This window comes from Hermetia illucens, chromosome 3 (genome assembly GCF_905115235.1).
Source record: "Hermetia illucens chromosome 3, iHerIll2.2.curated.20191125, whole genome shotgun sequence".
In the NCBI taxonomy this organism is placed as follows: Eukaryota; Metazoa; Arthropoda; class Insecta; order Diptera; family Stratiomyidae; genus Hermetia; species Hermetia illucens.
The window spans coordinates 178,378,949-178,398,612 of NC_051851.1; the positions used below are offsets into that span (position 1 = coordinate 178,378,949).

The 19,664-nt window shown below is 46.0% G+C and overlaps 1 protein-coding gene across 10 annotated transcripts in view; it reads left to right on the top strand.

Annotated features, from left to right (window-relative positions):
- Positions 1–5,045: 5,045 nt before the first annotated feature.
- LOC119650609 (sodium/potassium/calcium exchanger Nckx30C) overlaps positions 5,046–19,664 on the top strand; it is a 282,153-nt gene continuing 267,534 nt past the window's right edge. For all 10 annotated transcript variants that reach the window (XM_038053479.1, XM_038053481.1, XM_038053486.1 and 7 more), the window contains exon 1: positions 5,046–7,933. In XM_038053479.1, the coding sequence (XP_037909407.1) occupies positions 7,072–7,933 (862 nt within the window). In that variant the 5' untranslated portion in view covers positions 5,046–7,071. The remainder of the gene's footprint in view (positions 7,934–19,664) is intronic.

Here is a 19,664-nt window from a genome sequence, read left to right on the forward strand (position 1 = left end):
GTATTACTGGGGAGGCTGCCTCTGGTAGTACGTACAAGTTTAAATGGATCCCATTTGCAAATATACGCTCGTTTGGTGAGGACAGAATGACTCGGATCTGTATACCCTCCATCTGCACTTTCATAGTATAGTATATGTATGTATGTTCCGAAAGGAGGATAGAGAGCTTGGGAATATGGCAAAGTAAATATGTTGTAGAACAGATCCTAATCTGCAGTGAATATAAAGTTGAGATACTCTAGTTAATATAAAATGAATGTGAAAATTTGCCTTGAAATTACCACTTATTGTGGGAGCATGCATTTAACTACGCCAGTAGCAAGTGACGAGAGAATTTATATGAATACCATTTGGTTGAATTCGTGTTTGTGGAAGAAATTAAATTCATCATCAACGGCGCAACAACCGGTATCCGGTCTAGGCCTGCCTTAATAAGGAACTCCAGACATCCCGGTTTTGCGCCGAGATCCACCAATTCGATATCCCTAAAAGCTGTCTGGCGTCCTGACCTACGCCATCGCTCCATCTTAGGCAGGGTCTGCCTCGTCTTCTTTTTCTACCATAGATATTGTCCTTATAGACTTTCCGGGCGGGATCATCCTCATCCATACGGATTAAGTGACCCGCCCACCGTAACCTATTGAGCCGGATTTTATCCACAACCGGACGGTCATGGGATCGCTCATAGATTTCGTCATTGTGTAGGCTACGGAATCGTCCATCCTCATGTAGGGGGCCAAAAATTCTTCGGAGGATTCTTCTCTCGAACGCGGCCAAGAGTTCGCAATTTTTCTTGCTAAGAAACCAAGTTTCCGAGGAATACATGAGGACTGGCAAGATCATAGTCTTGTACAGTAAGAGCTTTGACCCTATGGTGAGACGTTTCGAGTGGAACAGTCTTTGTAAGCTGAAATAGGCTCTGTTGGCTGACAACAACCATGCGCGGATTTCATCATCGTAGTTGTTATCGGTTGTGATTTTCGACCCTAGATAGGAGAAATTGTCAACGGTCTCAAAGTTGTATTCCCCTATCCTTATTCTTGTTCGTGTTTGTATTTGACCAGTGCGGTTTGATGTTGTTGGTTGATTCGTCTTCGGTGCTGACGTTGCCACCATATATTTTGTCTTGCCTTCATTGATGTGCAGCCCAAGATCTCGCGCTGCCTGCTCGATCTGGATGAAGGCAGTTTGTACGTCTCGGATGGTTCTTCCCATGATGTCGATATCGTCAGCATAGGCCAGTAGTTGGGTGGACTTGAAGAAGATCGTACCTCTTGCATTCACCTCAGCATCACGGATCACTTTCTCGAGGGCCAGGTTAAAGAGGACGCATGATAGCGCATCCCCTTGTCGTAGACCGTTGTTGATGTCGAATGGTCTTGAGAGTGATCCTGCTGCTTTTATCTGGCCTCGCACATTGGTCAGGGTCAGCCTAGTCAGTCTTATTAATTTCGTCGGGGTACCGAATTCTCTCATGGTCGTGTACAGTTTTACTCTGGCTATGCTATCATAGGCGGCTTTAAAGTCGATGAACAGATGGTGCAACTGTTGTCCATATTCCAACAGTTTTTCCATCGCCTGCCGCAGAGAGAAAATCTGATCTGTTGCTGATTTGCCTGGAGTGAAGCCTCTTTGGTATGGGCCAATGATGTTCTGGGCGTATGGGGCTATCCGGCCAAGCAAGATAGTGGAGAATATCTTATAGATGGTACTCAGCGACGTGATACCTCTATAATTGCTGCACTGTGTGATATCCCCCTTTTTATGTATGAGACAGATAATGCCTCGTTGCCAATCGTCAGGCATTGATTCGCTGTCCCATACCTTGAGCACAAGTTGATGAACCACTTGCTGTAACTGGTCGCCTCCATATTTAACCAATTCGGCTGTAATTCCATCGGCTCCTGGCGACTTATGATTTTTTAGCTGATGAATTGCACGGACTGTTTCTCATAAACTTGGTGGTGGCAGTATTTGTCCGTCGTCTTCAGTTGGCGGGACCTCCAACTCGCCGATGTTCTGGTTGTTCAGTAGCTCATCAAAGTACTCAACCCATCGCTCTAATATGCCCATTCTGTCGGAAATCAGATTTCCCTCTTTGTCTCGGCAGGATGAGCATCGAGGTGTATAAGGCTTCATCCTGCTGACTTGTTGGTAAAACTTGCGCGCCTGGTGCGGTTGCTCCCTGTACTTTTCTAGTTCACAGACTTGTTGGTTCTCCCAGGCTTCCTTTTTCCGTCTGTGAAGTCGCTTCTCCACTCGACGGAGTTCGTGATAAGTCTCTGCGCGTGCCCGCGTTCTTTGAGAATGCAACATTACTCGGTATGCGGCATTCTTCCGTTCCGTTGCTAGCTTACATTGATCGTCAAACCAGCCGTTCCGACTCCTTTTGCGGCTAGGGCCAAGTATATTTGTGGCCGTATCCATGATAACGTTCTTCAGGTGGTTGCGAAGATCATTTGTTGATGCTTCATCTCCAGGTCCTCTATTGACTGCGGTTGTTGCGGCATCCATTTCCCTCTTATAGGTGTCGCGGAGGGTTGTGTTGTGGATGGCTTCAGTGTTCACTCTCACCTGATTGTCAGAGGGGATTCTAGGTGGTATTGTTATTCGAGCTCGGAGCACCATGCCAACGAGATAGTGATCCGAGTCTATATTGGTCCCCACGTGGTCAATTTGGTTGAAAGTGGTCCCGTCTGGAGAGGCCCACGTATGTTTGTGGACCGCTTTCCGCGCAAACCAGGTACTTCCAACAACCATTTCGTGTGACCCTGCTAATAATAGTCCGCAGTCCGTTATCATTTGTTTTTTCGTGTAAGCTATGGGAGCCAACGTATCGCCCGAATACGGGCTCCTTCCCTACTTGGCTGTTAAAATCCCCAAGTATGATTTTGATATCATATCTGGGACAGGCTTCGAGGGTTCTTTCTACTGCCTCGTAGAAGGTATCCTTCTCCGACTCTGCAGTCTCCTCTGTAGGGGCGTGAACGTTAATGAGACTTATATTTCTAAACTTGCCTCGCAAGCGCAGAGTGCATAGCCGTTCGCTTATGCTTTCAAAGCCGATAACAGGAGGGTTCTATTTTTTGGCTGACTAAGAAACCTACTCCGAGCACATGGTTTACTGGATGACCGCTATAATATATGGTGTAGTGGCTCTTCTCCAGGAAACCGGTCCCTGTCCATCGCATCTCTTGCAACGCTGTTACATCAGCCCTATATTGGGACAGGGTATCGGCTAGCTGCTTATCAGCTTCATCTCTGTACAGGGAGCGCACGTTCCATGAGAAAATGCGCAAATCGTTGTTCCTTTGTCGTTGCCGGGTCCGTCGTTTTAAAATCCGTCCTATCCGAGGCTCCTGTTGTGGCTTCGTAACAGGTTGTTTTCCGTGTAGGGTTGTCAGCCCTACCCAACCCCCAACCTGGAGGACCAGTTGGTACAATTTGTCCCGTTTTTAGACGCGGGAGACTCGCCTTCATCCTTCTCCGTCTGCAGCTTCTCGTCAAGAAAGAGCTCCCAGCGGTCACCACGTGGAGGTGGAGATAGGGTTTGGTAGTAGAGGATAGCATGATAATAAGGTTTCATTTCGACGAGAAATTTGATATACGATGGAGCAAGAGGGCAAGTGGTACAGCATGGTAGTAGCCTTTGGCTTCAATCAGCAACTGATTACCTGGTATACTAACGGGACACTCATATCAGAGGGAGCAGACGCGGGGTGATTAGACCAAAGAAAACGTACTTCGCACAATTTGGTAAGCACACTAGCATATTTCAGTCGGATTGATACCCCATACTTCCACGTCAAAAAGAACTGTAGGAGGTAGAACATCGGTATTTTGACCAACAGCTAGGTGGCTATCATGACAGTTAGGTTCATTCAAGGAGATGCCTAAATGCCTGGCTCGCACAATAAGGCCAGGATACTCTGGGATGCAGGCCTAATTGGGCTTGAAGGCAATAAGGCAGTGGATGAGCTTGTCAGGAAAGGAGAAACGACGCCATTTGTAGGATTTTTTAAACCTCATCAAGAAGAGATTACCACTTGGGGAAACTAGTGATATCTGCTGGCACTGTCGGTAGATTTTTCGAGGAGAGTGATGAGATTTCTAGCACTAGTGCAAATTAGTTTAAGGCACTTAGGAGAGTACTTAATTCCGGATGGGTGTACCATACCCATTAAAGGGGCACAACAGTTCCTTTTCTTCTTCTTCTTTTGATGAGTATATTTTCTATCGGAGGAATTTCTGGAAAACTTTCAGCTTTTACCTACTGAAAACTGCAGAGTTTTACTTTAGATAACGGATGGATTCCAAAATGTGTCTTTATATTTACGGGTTTAGGTAAGTTCATTACAGAAGGGCTCAAAATCAGCCTTTTAGAATACCAAAAAGTCCTGATTCCTTCTAAGATCTTACTGCATATTTTCAAATGATTTCATGGTTGCATTTAAGAGTCCACTAAGTAAGTCAAAAATGCTCGTACGTTGGAAAGACAAAAACGGGTGTGGGTCGAAATATCCAATTGAGAATGGGTAGAGTAGCTATGATGATAATGATAACTCCCAAAGCTTTTTTCGTAGAGGTGAAATTTTGGTCTATGTTCGTCCTGGAAAACTGTAAGCTTGTGAAGCTTGTCGAAAAGTGCATGTCACATGTTATGGGCGCTACCACGTAATATAGGCATGCGACGCTCAAAGGATTGGTGATTCGATGAAAATACAACCGAGTTTTGCTTGTCATTAGTGCAGCCCTCGTTTACGTAGTTTCTGTTATCGTTCAGCGTAAGAAGCGGCAAAGCTCGATAAGGTGCGGTGGTGCCGGTGCGCCGTTTTCATTCTAAAACTAACTCAGATACTCTACATTGAAAACAACTGATTTCTACAGTGTACAGGAGAGATTCGGCAGCTTTTACTCACAGGATACTTCCCTAGAATATGGAGAAAATGCCTTTGAAGCTAGCGAACGCACGAGCGCCTCGAAATCGAGCTCCTTGAGCTTTTCTCGTGTAATACGCTACGAGATTTTAGTTTGTGCGCGTCCATACTCGATATCGGACCGACAATACTGGCAAATTTGAACTACACCAGGCAACCAAGAGTAGTTTTGTGAAAATACAGCTTTCCAATCACTTGGTTGCAAAAGGAATGCAATTAGGATAATTTTCAATTGGTGAATGTTAGAATCGGGCGGACTGACGAAGCCGGAAAGATTGAAGGACAGAAAGTTTGAAATGAAATCCTTTCCGTGAAAAATTCAGAACTTGAAATCGGTGTGAATTCGTGCCTAGGCTCTCCTGGAAAAACATGAGAAAAAACTCATAGAAAAGTCTGTTTCGTGTGTTCTGGGCTAATGTTAGTGCAAGAAGGGTTGAAACGTTGTATAAAGTTGAGATGTGCAGCAATTATGGGCATTGGAGTCAATATAGCGTGTTCCAAGGAAACGTTTGAAAAACGGTGAAAATCATAGTCTAAAGATTTCCACGGTAACTATCTTTGATTGAGTGATTTATGTGGATGTACGAACGATTTGCAATTGGAAAAACAAATACTCTAAATTGCCGTAATTTTTCGTTCGACTTATATAATCCTACGGAACTTTCCCAGAGATTTTCATCTACAAACAAAAACACTCTCCTCTCGAAAGTATATGGTATTGGACTCAGAACTTTTCGATGGAAAAGTCGCTTGAACCTCCGAAAACTACTATCGACTAGGTGTTTTGTGTTGATTTGCGAGAGGTGTGTGTTACGCAATCAGTGCATTAAATTTGATATGTGCTACGCGACCATTTCCCAAGGAAATTCTATTGGACACCGACTGCGGGCGAGACGATCAAAACAAAACTTTCAACGATACTTTGAATATGGCGAAATGTCTGGTGCATAGTAGCGCGTTGTCAATTTTTCCGGGGAACGTCCCCAGATCTCAGAGCCTCTCATTGACATGTCGTATTTGTTCGCTTGGTTTCAGAAAGGACTCATCAGTCGCTTGAGTGATATTCTTATACCTTGTCACCACCCGCTCTATGGAGTCTGAAACGATTTTGGTGTTGAAAAATTGAGAAATTTTGGTTACGACGAGAGCTCAAAGTCAAAATGTAATAATATAAAAAAAATAAACAGAACGAAAAGAGGAATTCATTCGCAAAGCTGAAGATGGGAAGATTGGAAAAATCGAAATCCTTTTGAATCGCGAAAAAAGGCGAGCAGGAAAGGAGAACGAGAAAAACACAAATATACACCAGAGAGTTGTAGTAAAATCGGAAAGCTCGTTGCTAATGCCTTCAGGGGAAAATCGCGAAAAAGCTACATCAAGTTCAGTCATCAGCTTCTTGTAGTCTGTCGCACACAAACCAAGAAACCAAGAAAAAAGGATACGTTACGGGTAGAAGCTCTACCACTCCTGCCATTGCTCCTACTCTCTTTGCGAAATTTTCACGGTCTCTCTGGGAGTCTCGGAAATTGTTTTTCATTTCGGACGGCAATGATGTAAAACACTTTGTAGTAAACGTTAATTTTTGGAAAATTTGTAATATCGCTTATCATAACTAAGAACTGTTTTAAGTGTAACATGTGCGTGGTTTTGAACGGAAAGAAAAAACGGACTAACTAAGAAACGCCGTTCAACTCCAGATAACATAGTAGTCGCCGAAGTGTGAGTGAGACATTTGAAATCTTACATAAAGCCTCTTGAATCCTGAATCCTGAAAATGGAAAAAAAGGACTAATCGCTTTAGTCTAATGTTGGATTTAAGTTCGGTGGAGGACAACTAGACAAATAAATTGGAAATATCGAACCAAAGTTGGGCTGGATAAGAGATCATTTAGTTCCGCCCTAATCTAGTCGTGATATGGTCGTAAGTGTGCGTATAGGAAAACACAGTGAACATGCTGCTCCTAGACAAACGTGTTAGTCGAAACTCCACAAACAAATCTCACCTTTCATGCCTGCTTCGAACGGAGACAACTGTTCTAAGACTTGACTCCACGATGGACGAATAATACTTGAAACACGTAGAAAAATCAAACTCTCTCTGAAAACTTATCTTAATCACCCGCAAGGTAGTACTATGGGTCCAATGTTGTATCAAAGTAACCATGACGACGATATCGCGCCATTTAGTGTAGAAAATGGATATTTTGCTATAAATTCCTCTAGCTTAGAAGCGACTCCGCGGAAACGGCTCTACGGCTACGGAACAGGCGAAGATGTAGCGGATAAGAAGGAGTGTCTTGGCCGTTTGTGGGGCGACCAAAGTCAAGACGCGAGAGATGATCGTACGAATAGCAATATCATAAAATCTAAATCTTCCATAATATCACCTAATACTATTACTACTACTATTGCTACTACTACTTCTATTACAAATAATGCTAACATAAATCGTGATAATGCTGAAAACACAGTTTCGTCTAGTAATAACCATAACAACCATAGTGAAAGTGATGTAAGCGTTGGCCATGGCGGTCACGGGGGCCACGGTGGCAGTGTGAGCGTTAATAAGAATAGCGTGAAACTGAATCGAGTGCAACGACATCTACAGCGGAAGCGTCGACGGGGTCGACTAAGGAAGCTGCTGGGGACCTGTCCAGTCACAAACAATTCAATACTCTCAAATCTAATGTCGTCATTTTCTTTAACATACTCACTGCCGCGTGGCATCAAATCAGTACTATCATCATCGTTACCGTTACCGTTATTGCGATCGTTATCCGTTCTTTATCGTTACGTAGTGAAATTATTATCATTTACACGTTGTATGACATCATCGCAATTACTATGGATTTTCGGATTAATTGTTGCCATTCAATTGCTTCCAATTAATTTAGTAGACGCCTCCTCATCGTTATCATCTTTATCGCCGTTACACAGCGACGAACAGTATGACGCTTTAGAACCTAGCGATAGTGAGAACACGTCTTACATGAATAGTAAGTATCTAATTGTGACTTTGTATCTTAGATTGTAAACGCTCTTTTGGGATAATTCCTATATTTCAAGTCCCATGGTTTGCTCGAATCAATTTCTGTTCAGAAAGTACTCCTCGAAAATCGTCCCCGTACTTGCATGTTTGTAGCTGGATCGTGGGGTTACTATCTTATTGTGAAAGTTCGTGTGCTTAAGATGATTGAACTTTGTTTATTACGACCGTGCTCCACAAAATTAGTTAATAATTCATTAAAAATCTCTTTTCAAAATTGGCGCCCAACGTGGGATTGTACCACTATTTAAAGGTTTTGTGTAAAACAACTCTCTGTCTGTCTTCAAAAGTCTCTGATCTCGGCACGCCAGAGTGTGCGAGTTTTACCCACTAAAATCACTCCCGACTCCCCCCCTACTCCGCGAACCACCTTTAGTAATTACATCACGGGGCGGAGTTATCTTACTTTAGCTGAGTCTCCTTTCGTCTACCCGCGGGGTCCGGAAAAGCGCCTTCCTCACTTCTTTTGCTTTTCGCAGTTTATCCTGGATTGCTGCGATCATTCCATCACTATTCTCCGGACAAAATTTCCTCTAGGTTCCTCCTTTCTTCCAAGAATCTTGGGCTTTGGAAGAATAAGTGCGCTGGGTTCTCTGGAACCCCTTTGCATTTCGGACAATTAAGCGAATTGTCCAATTTATATCTGTACTGACGGTTTATAATTGATCTCCCCATGCTTTTTCTCCAGCCACTCCCCGATGGAAGGGATCAACCTGTAAGTTCAACGACCCTTTTCTGACTGGTACCATCAGTTTCCCCCTCCTTCCTCCCTTTCGGCTTTTTTCACCTGCGATAAGGGTATTATAAATGTTCATCATTTTGGTTGCGAGAATGTCAATCGGCGTCATTCCCGAGATGACGAACATTGCATCATCTGAGACGGTCCTGAAGGCAAAACACACCCTTAGGGTTGTTCGTCTGTAAACCGTACTCAGTTTATGTGCATTGCCTAAAACATGGAAAACTCATCACCCTGGCTATGAGTAGCCGGCAAGTATGCCGCGGGCCTCCTACGTTCGGCATCAACCTTGCCAGAGCCATGGTAGTGGTGGATGCTTTTTCGCAAGTATGCTCTATTTGCTGCTTAAAATTTGATTGCCGACTTGAAAGTGCTGATACGATTCCCGATTTCAATCATCATCATCAACGGCGCGACAACTGGTATCCGGTCTAGGCCTGCCTTAATAAGGAACTCCAGACATCCCGGTTTTGCGCCGAGGTCCACCAATTCGATATCCCTAAAAGCTGTCTGGCGTCCTGACCCACACCATCGCTCCATCTTAGGCAGGGTCTACCTCGTCTTCTTTTCCTACCATAGATATTGCCCTTATAGACTTTCTGGGTGGGATCATCCTCATCCATACGGATTAAGTGACCCGCCCACCGTAACCTATTGAGTCGGATTTTATCCACAACCGGACGGTCATGGTATCGCTCACAGATTTCGTCATTGTGTAAATTACGGAATCGTTCATCCTCATGTAGAAGACCAAAAATTCTTTGGAGGATTCTTCTCTCGAACGCGGCCAAGAGTTCGCAATCCTTCCGAGGAATACATGAGGACTGGAAGGATCATAGTCTTGTACAGTAAGAGCTTTGACCCTATGGTGAGACGTTTCGAGCGGAACAGTTTTTGTAAGCTGAAATAGGCTCTGTTGACTGACAACAATCGTGCGCGGATTTCATCATCGTAGCTGTTATTGGTTGTGATTTTCGACCCTAGATAGGAGAAATTGTCTCATGTCATGGTTTACTCGAATCAATTTCTGTTCAGAAAGTACTCCTCGAAAATCGTCCTCGTACTTGCATGTTTGTAGCTGGATAGTGGGGTTAGTATCTTATTGTGAAAGTTCGTGTGCTTAAGATGATTAAACTTTGCCTATTAGGACTGTGCTCCACAAAATTAGTTAATAATTCATTAAAAATCTCTTTTCAAAATTGGCGCCCAATGTGGGATTGCACCCCTATTTAAAGGTTTTGTGTAAAACAAAACCTTATTAAAATTGGTTTACTACTGTCTGTCTTTTTTTCTGTTTTTTTTAAGGGGGTGGAAATCGCACGCCAGAGTGTGGGATTTTTACCCAAAGCACCCTCGACTCCCTCCTTACCCCGTGGAACCACCTTTAGATGTTACATCACGGGGCGGAGCTAGATTACTTTAGCTAGGTCTCCTTCCGTCTATCCGCGGGGTCCGGAAAAGCGCCTTCCTCACTTCTTCTGCTTTTCGCAGTTTATCCTGGACTACTACGATCATGGGATTGATCGCATTCCAGTTCTCCTGGCAAGCTACCATTCTCTGGACAAAATTTTCCGGTGATAACACTTCACCAAGAGTTTCCTCTAGGTTCCTCCTTTCTTCACAGACAAAATTTTCCGGTGATAGCACTTCACCAAGAGTTTCCTCTAGGTTCCTCCTTTCTTCGACAAAGCTTGGACATTGGAAGAATACGTGCGTTGGATCCCCTGGGACCCCGTCGCAGTTTGGACAATTAGGCGAGGTGTCCAAATTACACCTGTACAGGTGTTGACGGTATCTTCAATGATCCCATGCTTTCTCTCCAGCCACTCCCCGATGGAAGGGATCAACCTGTAAGTCCAACGACCCTTTCCTATCTGGTCCCAACGCTTTTCCCCTCCTCCCTCCCTTTCGGTTTTTTTCACCTGCGATAAGGGAGAGATGGACCTGGTATTATAAGTGTTCATCATTTCCGTTTCCAGGATGTCAATCGACATCATTCCCGAGGTGACGAACACTGCATCGTCTGAGTCGGTCCTGAAGGCAGAACAAACCCCTAAGTATGGATATCTGAATATGTTCAAAGCTTGGCATCAATACTCTTAAGAGGATCCACTGAACTTCGCTACGAGCCATTTTTAAAGGTAACAGTTTGTCCATCTGCAATCCTCCCAGTCCTTGCACGCTGCAAAAATTTCATGCGTTTGGATAAATGTTAAGATACACAATCTATGTGGGGCTAACAGGATATACCTTTTTTTTTTTGTTTTATGGATGGAGGTGGAAATCTTAGAAAGACGCTGCTGCGCCAGGTTGCAGCAGTGTTTGGGATTCACACCCACTAAAACCACCCCCACTCTTCCTTCCTGCGGGACCACCGTGAAGTATTACTTCGCGGGGGAGGCTCTGGTTCGCTATACCAGCTCGTCCATGTGACGTCTCCGTCGCGCCACCTTCCGAGCTCGATCCAAATCCAGGAGTTTTGTCTGCACCACGGCTACTGCCTCATTTACCGCCATCCAGTTTTCCTCCGACTTCAACATCTCTTCCACCAGGTTGGAGGGCTCGATGTCCGCCCTTAAGATGCTGTTCAACCTCTTTTCCTGCTGCAGAAATCTGGGACAATGGAACATAACGTGCTCCGGGTCCTCGAGTGTAGCACCGCATTCAGGACAGTTGGGAGACTCGTCCAACTCGAAGCGATGCAAGTACTTCCTATAGCCACCGTGTCCCGTAAGGAACTGTGTCAGGTGGTAATTCAATTGTCCGTGCTTTCGGTTGACCCATTTCTCGATGCACGGGATCAATGTATGGGTCCACCTGCCCTTGTCGGAGTTATCCCATCGTTGTTGCCACTTGCCACACAACTCTCTCCTGATGGCTTTTCGGAAATCCGCATTCACCTCGGCTGGATTTGCCCTCCGTTTTTCGTAGAGCCAGTGTGCCTCGCTCGCTAGAAGATCTATAGGGATCATTCCTGCGATAACACACACTGCCTCCGTCGACGCCGTCCTAAATGCGATGCACACCCTTAGCGCAATTGGCCGGTATGCCGAACATATCTTCCTCCGCCCAGACAGGGGCCGCGTATAGCAGGATCGACTTCACCACTCCCGCGATGAGTAGCCTGCGACTATACTTCGGCCCTCCCACGTTAGGCATCATCCTTGCAAGGGATGAGCTGGCATTTGCTGCCTTCTCTCGCGCATAATCCAAGTGTCCCTTGAAACTCAGCTTGGCATCGATCATCCCCCCAGGTATTTGACAACCGATTTTGAGACGACCTCACGATTACCAACCTGGATGGTAATCGTGTCGTTCTTCCTACGGTTGGTAATGAGGACCGCCTCCGTCTTTTCGTCCGCCAGGTCCAGCTTGGCCATTCGTAACCATGACTTGATGGTATGAATGGCTTCATTTGCATAAAGCTCCACGTCCTCAGGATGCTTTGCAATTGCAACTACCGCCAAGTCGTCCGCAAAACCAATCAGCGTTGTCTCCTCCGGCACGCGAAGGCCAAGCACTCCGTCGTACATTATGTTCCACAGCAGCGGTCCCAATACAGAACCTTGAGGCACACTTGCTGTCACAATATACTCCTTCGGCCCGTCGTCCGTCTTGTACCAGAGAAGTCTGTCCGAAAAGTAACTCTCGATGAGCCGAGCCAAGTAGCTAGGAACACCCAGTTTGGCCAAAGCGCCCTTAATCCAGCCCCAGTTGGCTGAGTTAAAAGCATTTTTGACGTCCAGCGTCACCAGAGTACAGCATTTGCCCATGGCCATTGCATTTCGAGCCAATTCCACGACCTTTGCTACTGCATCGACCGTAGAACGGGCTCGCCGAAACCCGTATCGCCGTTCTGAAAGACCACCCGCAAGCTCGATGAACGGGAGCAGCCTGTTGTATATCACCCTCTCCAACATCTTCCCCATGGTGTCTAAGAGACAAATAGGGCGATATGAAGAGGGCACGCCGGGTGGTTTTCGGGGCTTCGGTAGCAAGACCAGCTTCTACCTCTTCCACTGGGCGGGAAACACTCGTTCCGTCATGCACGATTCGAATGTGCTTGCGAACCATCTTGGTCTGGTCTTGACCGCCACCTTCAGAGCCCTGTTCGGAATTCCGTCCAATCCCGGAGCCTTGCTGTCCCCAATACGTCTGCAGATTTCCCAAAGTTCCTCTTCGGTAACATCAGGGATCGAGAAGACGTCCTGCTGAGCTGCCAGTTGGGGTTCTCTTTCGTCCTGCTCCTGCTGAGGGAAAAGAGTTGCAATTATTTGCAACAAGAGCCGTGGGCATGTCACCTGAGGTGATTTTCGCCCGCGGATCTTCTTCATTACAACTTGGTAGGCTGTACCCCACGGATTCGTATTAGCCTCCATGCAGAGCTTCTGGTAGCATTCCCGCTTGCTTCTCCGAATGGCCTTCTTAAGGTTGCTTCGCATATCCCTGTATTCCTCCTCACGCTCCTGGTGCTCCGGCCTTCCCCTTGTCCTGTGGGAAAGTCTCCTCGCTCGGAGACAAGAGGATCTCAAGGCAGCGATCTCCGTGTTCCACCAGTAGTTTGGCCTCTTGCCGTGGTGCAAACGTCGTCGTGGCATCGTAGCGTCGCATGCTTCGGTTACACGCTGAGACAGCTGTGTGACCCTTTGCACCGCTGTTCCATCCGGATCATGGGCTCCCTCCAATGCGACCAGGAATGTCTCCTCGTCGAAAGCTCCGATAGACCAGCCAACCGCCTTAGCCTTTCCACCTCCAAAGCGTTGTTGACTGCTTTCCCGGTTCCCAATGTGGAGGAAGATGGCCTGGTGGTCACTGTGGGTGTAGTGCTCACTCACTTGCCAAGCCATCCCCCTCACCAGTGAAGTGCTAACAAATGTTAGGTCAACGATCTAACCCGACCCTCTTCCTCGAAAGGTGGGCACGCACAGGATATACCTACATATATTTCAAAAGGTGTAAATCAGTATTTCTAGCGATAATGACTTAAAATCAATTAATGAAGGACGATTTATTTATTTAGCAAATTCTAATATTTCAGGAACAATTTATTCCTTTCCTAAGTGCAAGGCACTAACTTACAGTCATTAGAAATCTAACTTGCATACTCTTGTTCTAATTCCAAATCTATTTTACCCAAATTATATATAGTTGCTATAAACCCCTAAACCTATGGACCATTGACGTCAATTCCTGAAAGTTTCGCAGCTAGAAAGGCATGCACTCCCCCTCCACTATCCTACACCATGTACTTCTAGGCCGACACATTCGTCAGTCATTCTAGGGTAGCGAGTTGGATTCCATAGTATAACTCACAATGGAATTGCCGCCCCTCCTTAATCAGTGATCTATCCACTCCCACGAGTGTCTGGCTCGCACCCTAGCGAACTTCATCATTTGTTATTGCCTCAAGACCCATACTCGATATTTATTGGTGCTTACTTTCTTTTCCAAATGAAGAGTCAACTAATCACGATCCCCGTCTCGGCAAAAGGATAAACAACCTTTAGCAGTGTCTATATATCCTCCTGCCAAGGTAGTATAAAAAAGCCCTGATAACGTGAAAATAAAGTATCGGAGAAAACCGCAACCTAGAAGACACCATTTTGAACTGTCTCTCCCTCTCTTTGGAATTTCTCTGAGGTTTTACCTCGAACCAGAAAATTTTGAAGTGTTCGACAATTGTTGACATTGTGGCGGTACTACTAATTCTCGGAAATGCTCCCACGCTCTACACCGAATATACAAACCGGAGTTCAACATTTAGCCATTACGAGTAAATGGCACTACGGTCAATGGTTTTCATTCACGCCATTTGTTCCAGACAACACTATTTCCATGAGCCTAGCCCCACGTATTCCATCCTTCTGGAAAGCGGACCCAACCCTCGGGTTTCACCAGATTAAGAAGATTTGACAAGATTAAGAAGGACGAAATGCAACTCTAGCTGGTTATCGCCAACTTGGACCTCGTGATACCACAACAGGCCTCCGACATAGTAAAAAGTCTTAACCAAGAATACAACGCACTCAAGAGTAGATTGATCGAAATTTACACGGGCTCTGAAGGCAAGCGGATCAGACGACTTCTATAAGACAGAGAAATTAAAGATGAGAAACCTTCTCAATTTCTTCGCCAGCAGAGATTCCTCCGGTTCACTTATGACTGACGATCTCCTGCGACGCCTCTGCTTGCGAACGCTTCCTAAGCGTACACAGGAGATCCTACAAGATTCAGAACAAACAAACTTGGCGGATAAAGTAGGTGAAATCGACTCTTCATGTTCCCCATTCTGCGCAGTACAACCCACGTCAGTCGTGTCAACTTTGTAGGTGGAAATAGCAAAACTCCGAACTCGACTTCCTAGGCTACAAGATAACATCACAAGAAGAGTTTCCGCTACCTAGCCAAGTACAGGTAATCGAGGACTACGCACGCCCAGGGACGGTAATGCAGCTACAAAGATTCCTCGGGATGGCCAACTTATGCTGACGATACCTTCAACATGTCAAAGAAAAACGACAAGTCTCCGATCCTCTGGACGAATGCTGCAGTAGCTGGGTTCGAAAAATGCAAATCTGATCTTCACGAAAATACACTACTAGGTCACCCAGACCCAGAAACAGACATATCATTAAACTGTGATGCCTCAGATCACGGTATGGGAGCTGTACTTCATCAACGATTCACCGGGTTCTATTCCTTCTGTAAACCGTACTCAGTTTATGTGTATTGCCGAAAACCTGCAGTGCTTTTCCCCAAACTGGGACTGCATACAGCATGATAGAGTTCACCACCCTGGCTATGAGCAGCCTGCAAGTATGCCGCGGCCCTCCTACGTTCGGCATCATCTTTGCCAGAGCAATACTCGTGGTGGATGCTCTTTTACAAGTATGCTCTATGTGCTGCTTAAAATTAAGTCCTCCGTCTATCATCACCCCCGGCTTGGAAGTGGTGATACGATTCCCGAGTCTTATGCAGGCGTAATTTCTTTTACGGCGCTTAGAGATGAGGACTGCTTCCGTTTTTTCCTCCGCGAGTGCCAATTCAGCACTCCCTAACCAAGCCTTAACAACATTGATTGCTTCGCTTGAGTACAACTCAGCACCCTCGAGATGCTTTGCGACCACAGTGTTATATCATCGGTGTAACCCACCACCGTGGCCTCCTCCGGAACCGGAAGGTTGAGTACATCATTATAGATGATGTTCCACAGTAGTGGGCCCAGTACAGAGCCCTGTGGGACACCCGCGGAGACAACGTACTCTTTGGGTCCATCATCGGTATTATACCAGAGTGTCCGCTCTTTCAAGTAGCTATCGATAATAGCGGCGAGGTAGGTGGGAACACAAATCGTCGCCAGAGATTTTTGTATAAGGTTCCAATTGGCCGAGTTGAGTGCATTCCTCACATCCAGGGTCACCACCACACAATATTTTGCTGGTGCAACCCTTTCTGTGAATTGCATTTTCGGCCAAGCCAGTAACCATTTCGATGGCATCAATGGTTGATCTGACTTTATGGAACCCATGCTGCCTATCTGAAAGACCCCTTTGACTCTCGACGATTGGGAATGATCTATTATAAATAAGCCGCTCCAACATTTTCCCCATCGTGTTTAGAAGACATATGGGTCTATAGGAGGACGGTTTCCCTGGAGGTTTGCAAGCCTTAGGCAGTAGCACCAGCTGCGCTTCCATGTTGCAGGGAAGATACCCTCGGACAAGCACATTCCGAATAGCTCCGTGACCACATTTCCAAGTTTAAGGGTCTTATTCGGTATGCCGTCAAGACCCGGGGGATTGCTGTCGCCTATTCGACTGCAGATCTTCACTAGGTCGTCCCTGGTAACTGGTGGAATCGGCGTCACGTTCAGGGGGAGCTGGAAGGTGTCCCCCCTCTTGCTGGGAAAATAACCCCAGGATTATTTTCAACAAGATCACAGGGCACGTGATCTGCGGGGTCAATCGGCCTCTGAATTGTCCTGTCACAATTTGATAGGCGCTACCTCATGTCATGATTTATGTCCGCTTCCAGACAGAACTCCTTAAAACATTCCCTCTTACTCCGTTGGATGGCGAGCTTGAGATTCTTGCGGGCTTCCCTATAGGCATGTTTCTTTTGCCCCTGATTGATCCTACCTATTGCCATCTGAGCCGTTTACGTGGCTCTGTGGCAAATCGATCGATGGCTGGCAAGTTCACTATTCTACCAATAATTGGGTTTTTTAATGGGCAATGAGCATCTCCTAGGCATCCACGTTTCACATGCTTTAGAGATGCTTTGTGTAACATGGAGAGCTCTATCCATGGAGGTGCCTGCTTTGCTAGATAAGTCTAGCCACGCCTCCATGAATGTTTGCTCATCCATCGCTTTTGCAGACCATCCTGGTGTTCTTTTGGATTTCGGCTTCGGTGGGCGGGTCTCCTGCTTGGTGACTTTGTCCTTTGTTCAAAGGTGATTGCCTGGTGGTCGCTGTATGTGAAGTCCTCGCTAACTTACCAGGAAATGTCATGTTCTATCGCAGGGCTGACAAAAGTCAGATCTACAATTGAACCAGTTCCCCCTTTCCGATAAGTATTTACATCACCTTTGTTGGCCTTAACTTCATCGAACTGGGTGAATGCTTCTAATAAGCACCACCTCCCTGCGTTAGTTTCTTTGCTGTCCCACTCGATAGCCCACGCATTAAATTCACCGGCTAACACCTTTGGACCTCGTCCCATTGCGTCGTGAACAAGATCGTCTAACAGGTCTTCAAACTCAGGCAGTGTGAGGCTCGGTGGGGCGTAGCAGCTGTATACGAATATGCCGTTTATTTTTGCCCACACAAAGCCACTAACCTCCTGATCCATGCTATATTGTATGGCTTGACGACCGCACGCACATATCGCCGCTCCACCAGTTGAATCTGTAACCCGTACACCACCGTAAAGATTTCTGTACGGCTCACTAATGATAGCAAGCTCCATCGCGAATTCGTAAGTGGCCTGCGCAAGCAAATCTTGTACAACCCTGCAACGATTGAGGTTTATTTGTATTAACCTCATTTTTTCACTGCAGTTAACGCCTTCCTAAATTCCGGGAATTTGCCACTTCCGCCAATATGCCGGTTATCCCATCCCTCCTTTCCTTCGCACAAAATGCATTTGGGGTCTCTATTGCACTCCTTGTCAATATATCCTTTCTCCCCACAACTTCGACATCGATCGGACCGATCGATGCCGCTAGTGCATGCCTTTGCGAAGTGTCCAAATATTAGGCATTTGAAGCACCTCTTTAAAGAGATCTGTTCCCTTAGTCGGCAAACAACCCATCCAATCCGAACCTTCCCCACGGTCAGCAACTTCTACGCTGTCTCCACTGGCAGTCGCATTGTGGCCGTTTGAGTACCGCTATAAAATTTTTCTAGGCTCACGATAGATTCCTTGCTGAATTCCTCCAACTTGAATTGTTACTTCAAAGCAGTGCAGATCTCTTTTCGGGATGTTACCTCATCGAGATCCTTGGAATGTATATAGACCGCATGTTTTTGGGAACGAACCGCGACATTCTCCTCAAGTGAGTTTATAACTTGGTTACGAAAGCCGTCAGTTTTCCCCACGCTGGATTTTTTCAGCTCAGACATGAGATCCCCTTTCTGGGTCCTGCGGATCTCCGCCTAGGTCTTTTAGGTCGGGGTCGAATTTCATCTGCTTCAGTATCTCCGCATACGTAAGATGTCCTCTGCTGGAGATTACAATTGCCTCCGGGCGAATTCGCATCTTTGGTTTCTTGTTTCTTTTTTTGTTTACGACCTTAGTCCAACCACCGTTCTTATTTTCCTTCAGTTTCGCTTCGCTAGCCAGCATTCCTAATTTGGGCACTTTGGGCCCTTCTGAATTTTTAGTTCCGTTTGTTGGACTGGTAAAGACTCCTTTTTCTCTTTTTGTTGCCTGTTGATTCCCCAAAGCTTCTCCTCTTTGTCTTGCACTCTCGTACTTGATCGAAGGTCGATGACCTTGTGCTTTGGTGTCATTTGGGTCGCCTGTGACACTGTTGGGGCTTGGATGTCTGGCTTTTCCTTAGGCTTTCGTTTTTCTTCCTGCGACCTAGTGTAAAGCATCTAGATGTCTTTCACCATGTTCACGTGCACGTAGTGTTTGTCCTTGATGAATTCGGACAGCTTAACTATTTTAGCCCCAAGCTGCATAAAAGATAGTTCTTCTGGGTCAGGGCTCTGTTCTCGGAGTCTTGGCCAGATTCTTTCACCTTTTTCAATTGCTGAGCTCCTATGAGCTTTCTCTTTTGCCGGCTTTTTTATTGGAAGAGATCGTAAAACTGATGAGCTTCTTCGGAATGGATCTATTTGCTGCTGCTGGAGTACCTCCTGATCAGAGCCGATGGGTGTCGTAATTGCCTTTTTCAGCCAGCTATCTCCTTTTAGCTCATCATTATTTGCCTTGCAATTGGTGTTCTCGGCAGAGTTATGCTTTGTTTGAACACCTCCTTCTCCAAATCTAAAATACTTGTAGCATTAGATGCCACGGTGGCCAAGTTGTCCACCACCGAGGCACTGCGGTCGAGGGATGTCGACGTCCGGGAGTCCACTTGCTCACTCCCAAAAGCCGCCGGTACTGGGGTTCCGAACCCCTGCACCGTAACTTTACTCCTTCTCAATTTGTCTATCTTTGTTTTATTCTGCGTGTCATTCCTATAGCCATTTTGGTCAACGCACCAGAGATGAGCAAACACTAGCCCATGCACAGTCAGAAAAGGAAAGTGCATGAACAAACATTTACACAATAGGTATGCCCTAATCCGCCAGCTGGGGTGCCCACTCTTCATTGGTCTGTCTGTCTGTCTGTCCGTCACACGCATTTTTCTCGGAGACGGTTTTACCGATTCACACCAAATTCTGTGGAAAGGTGAGAACAGTGGACGCTCACGCATACAGTGAGTTACA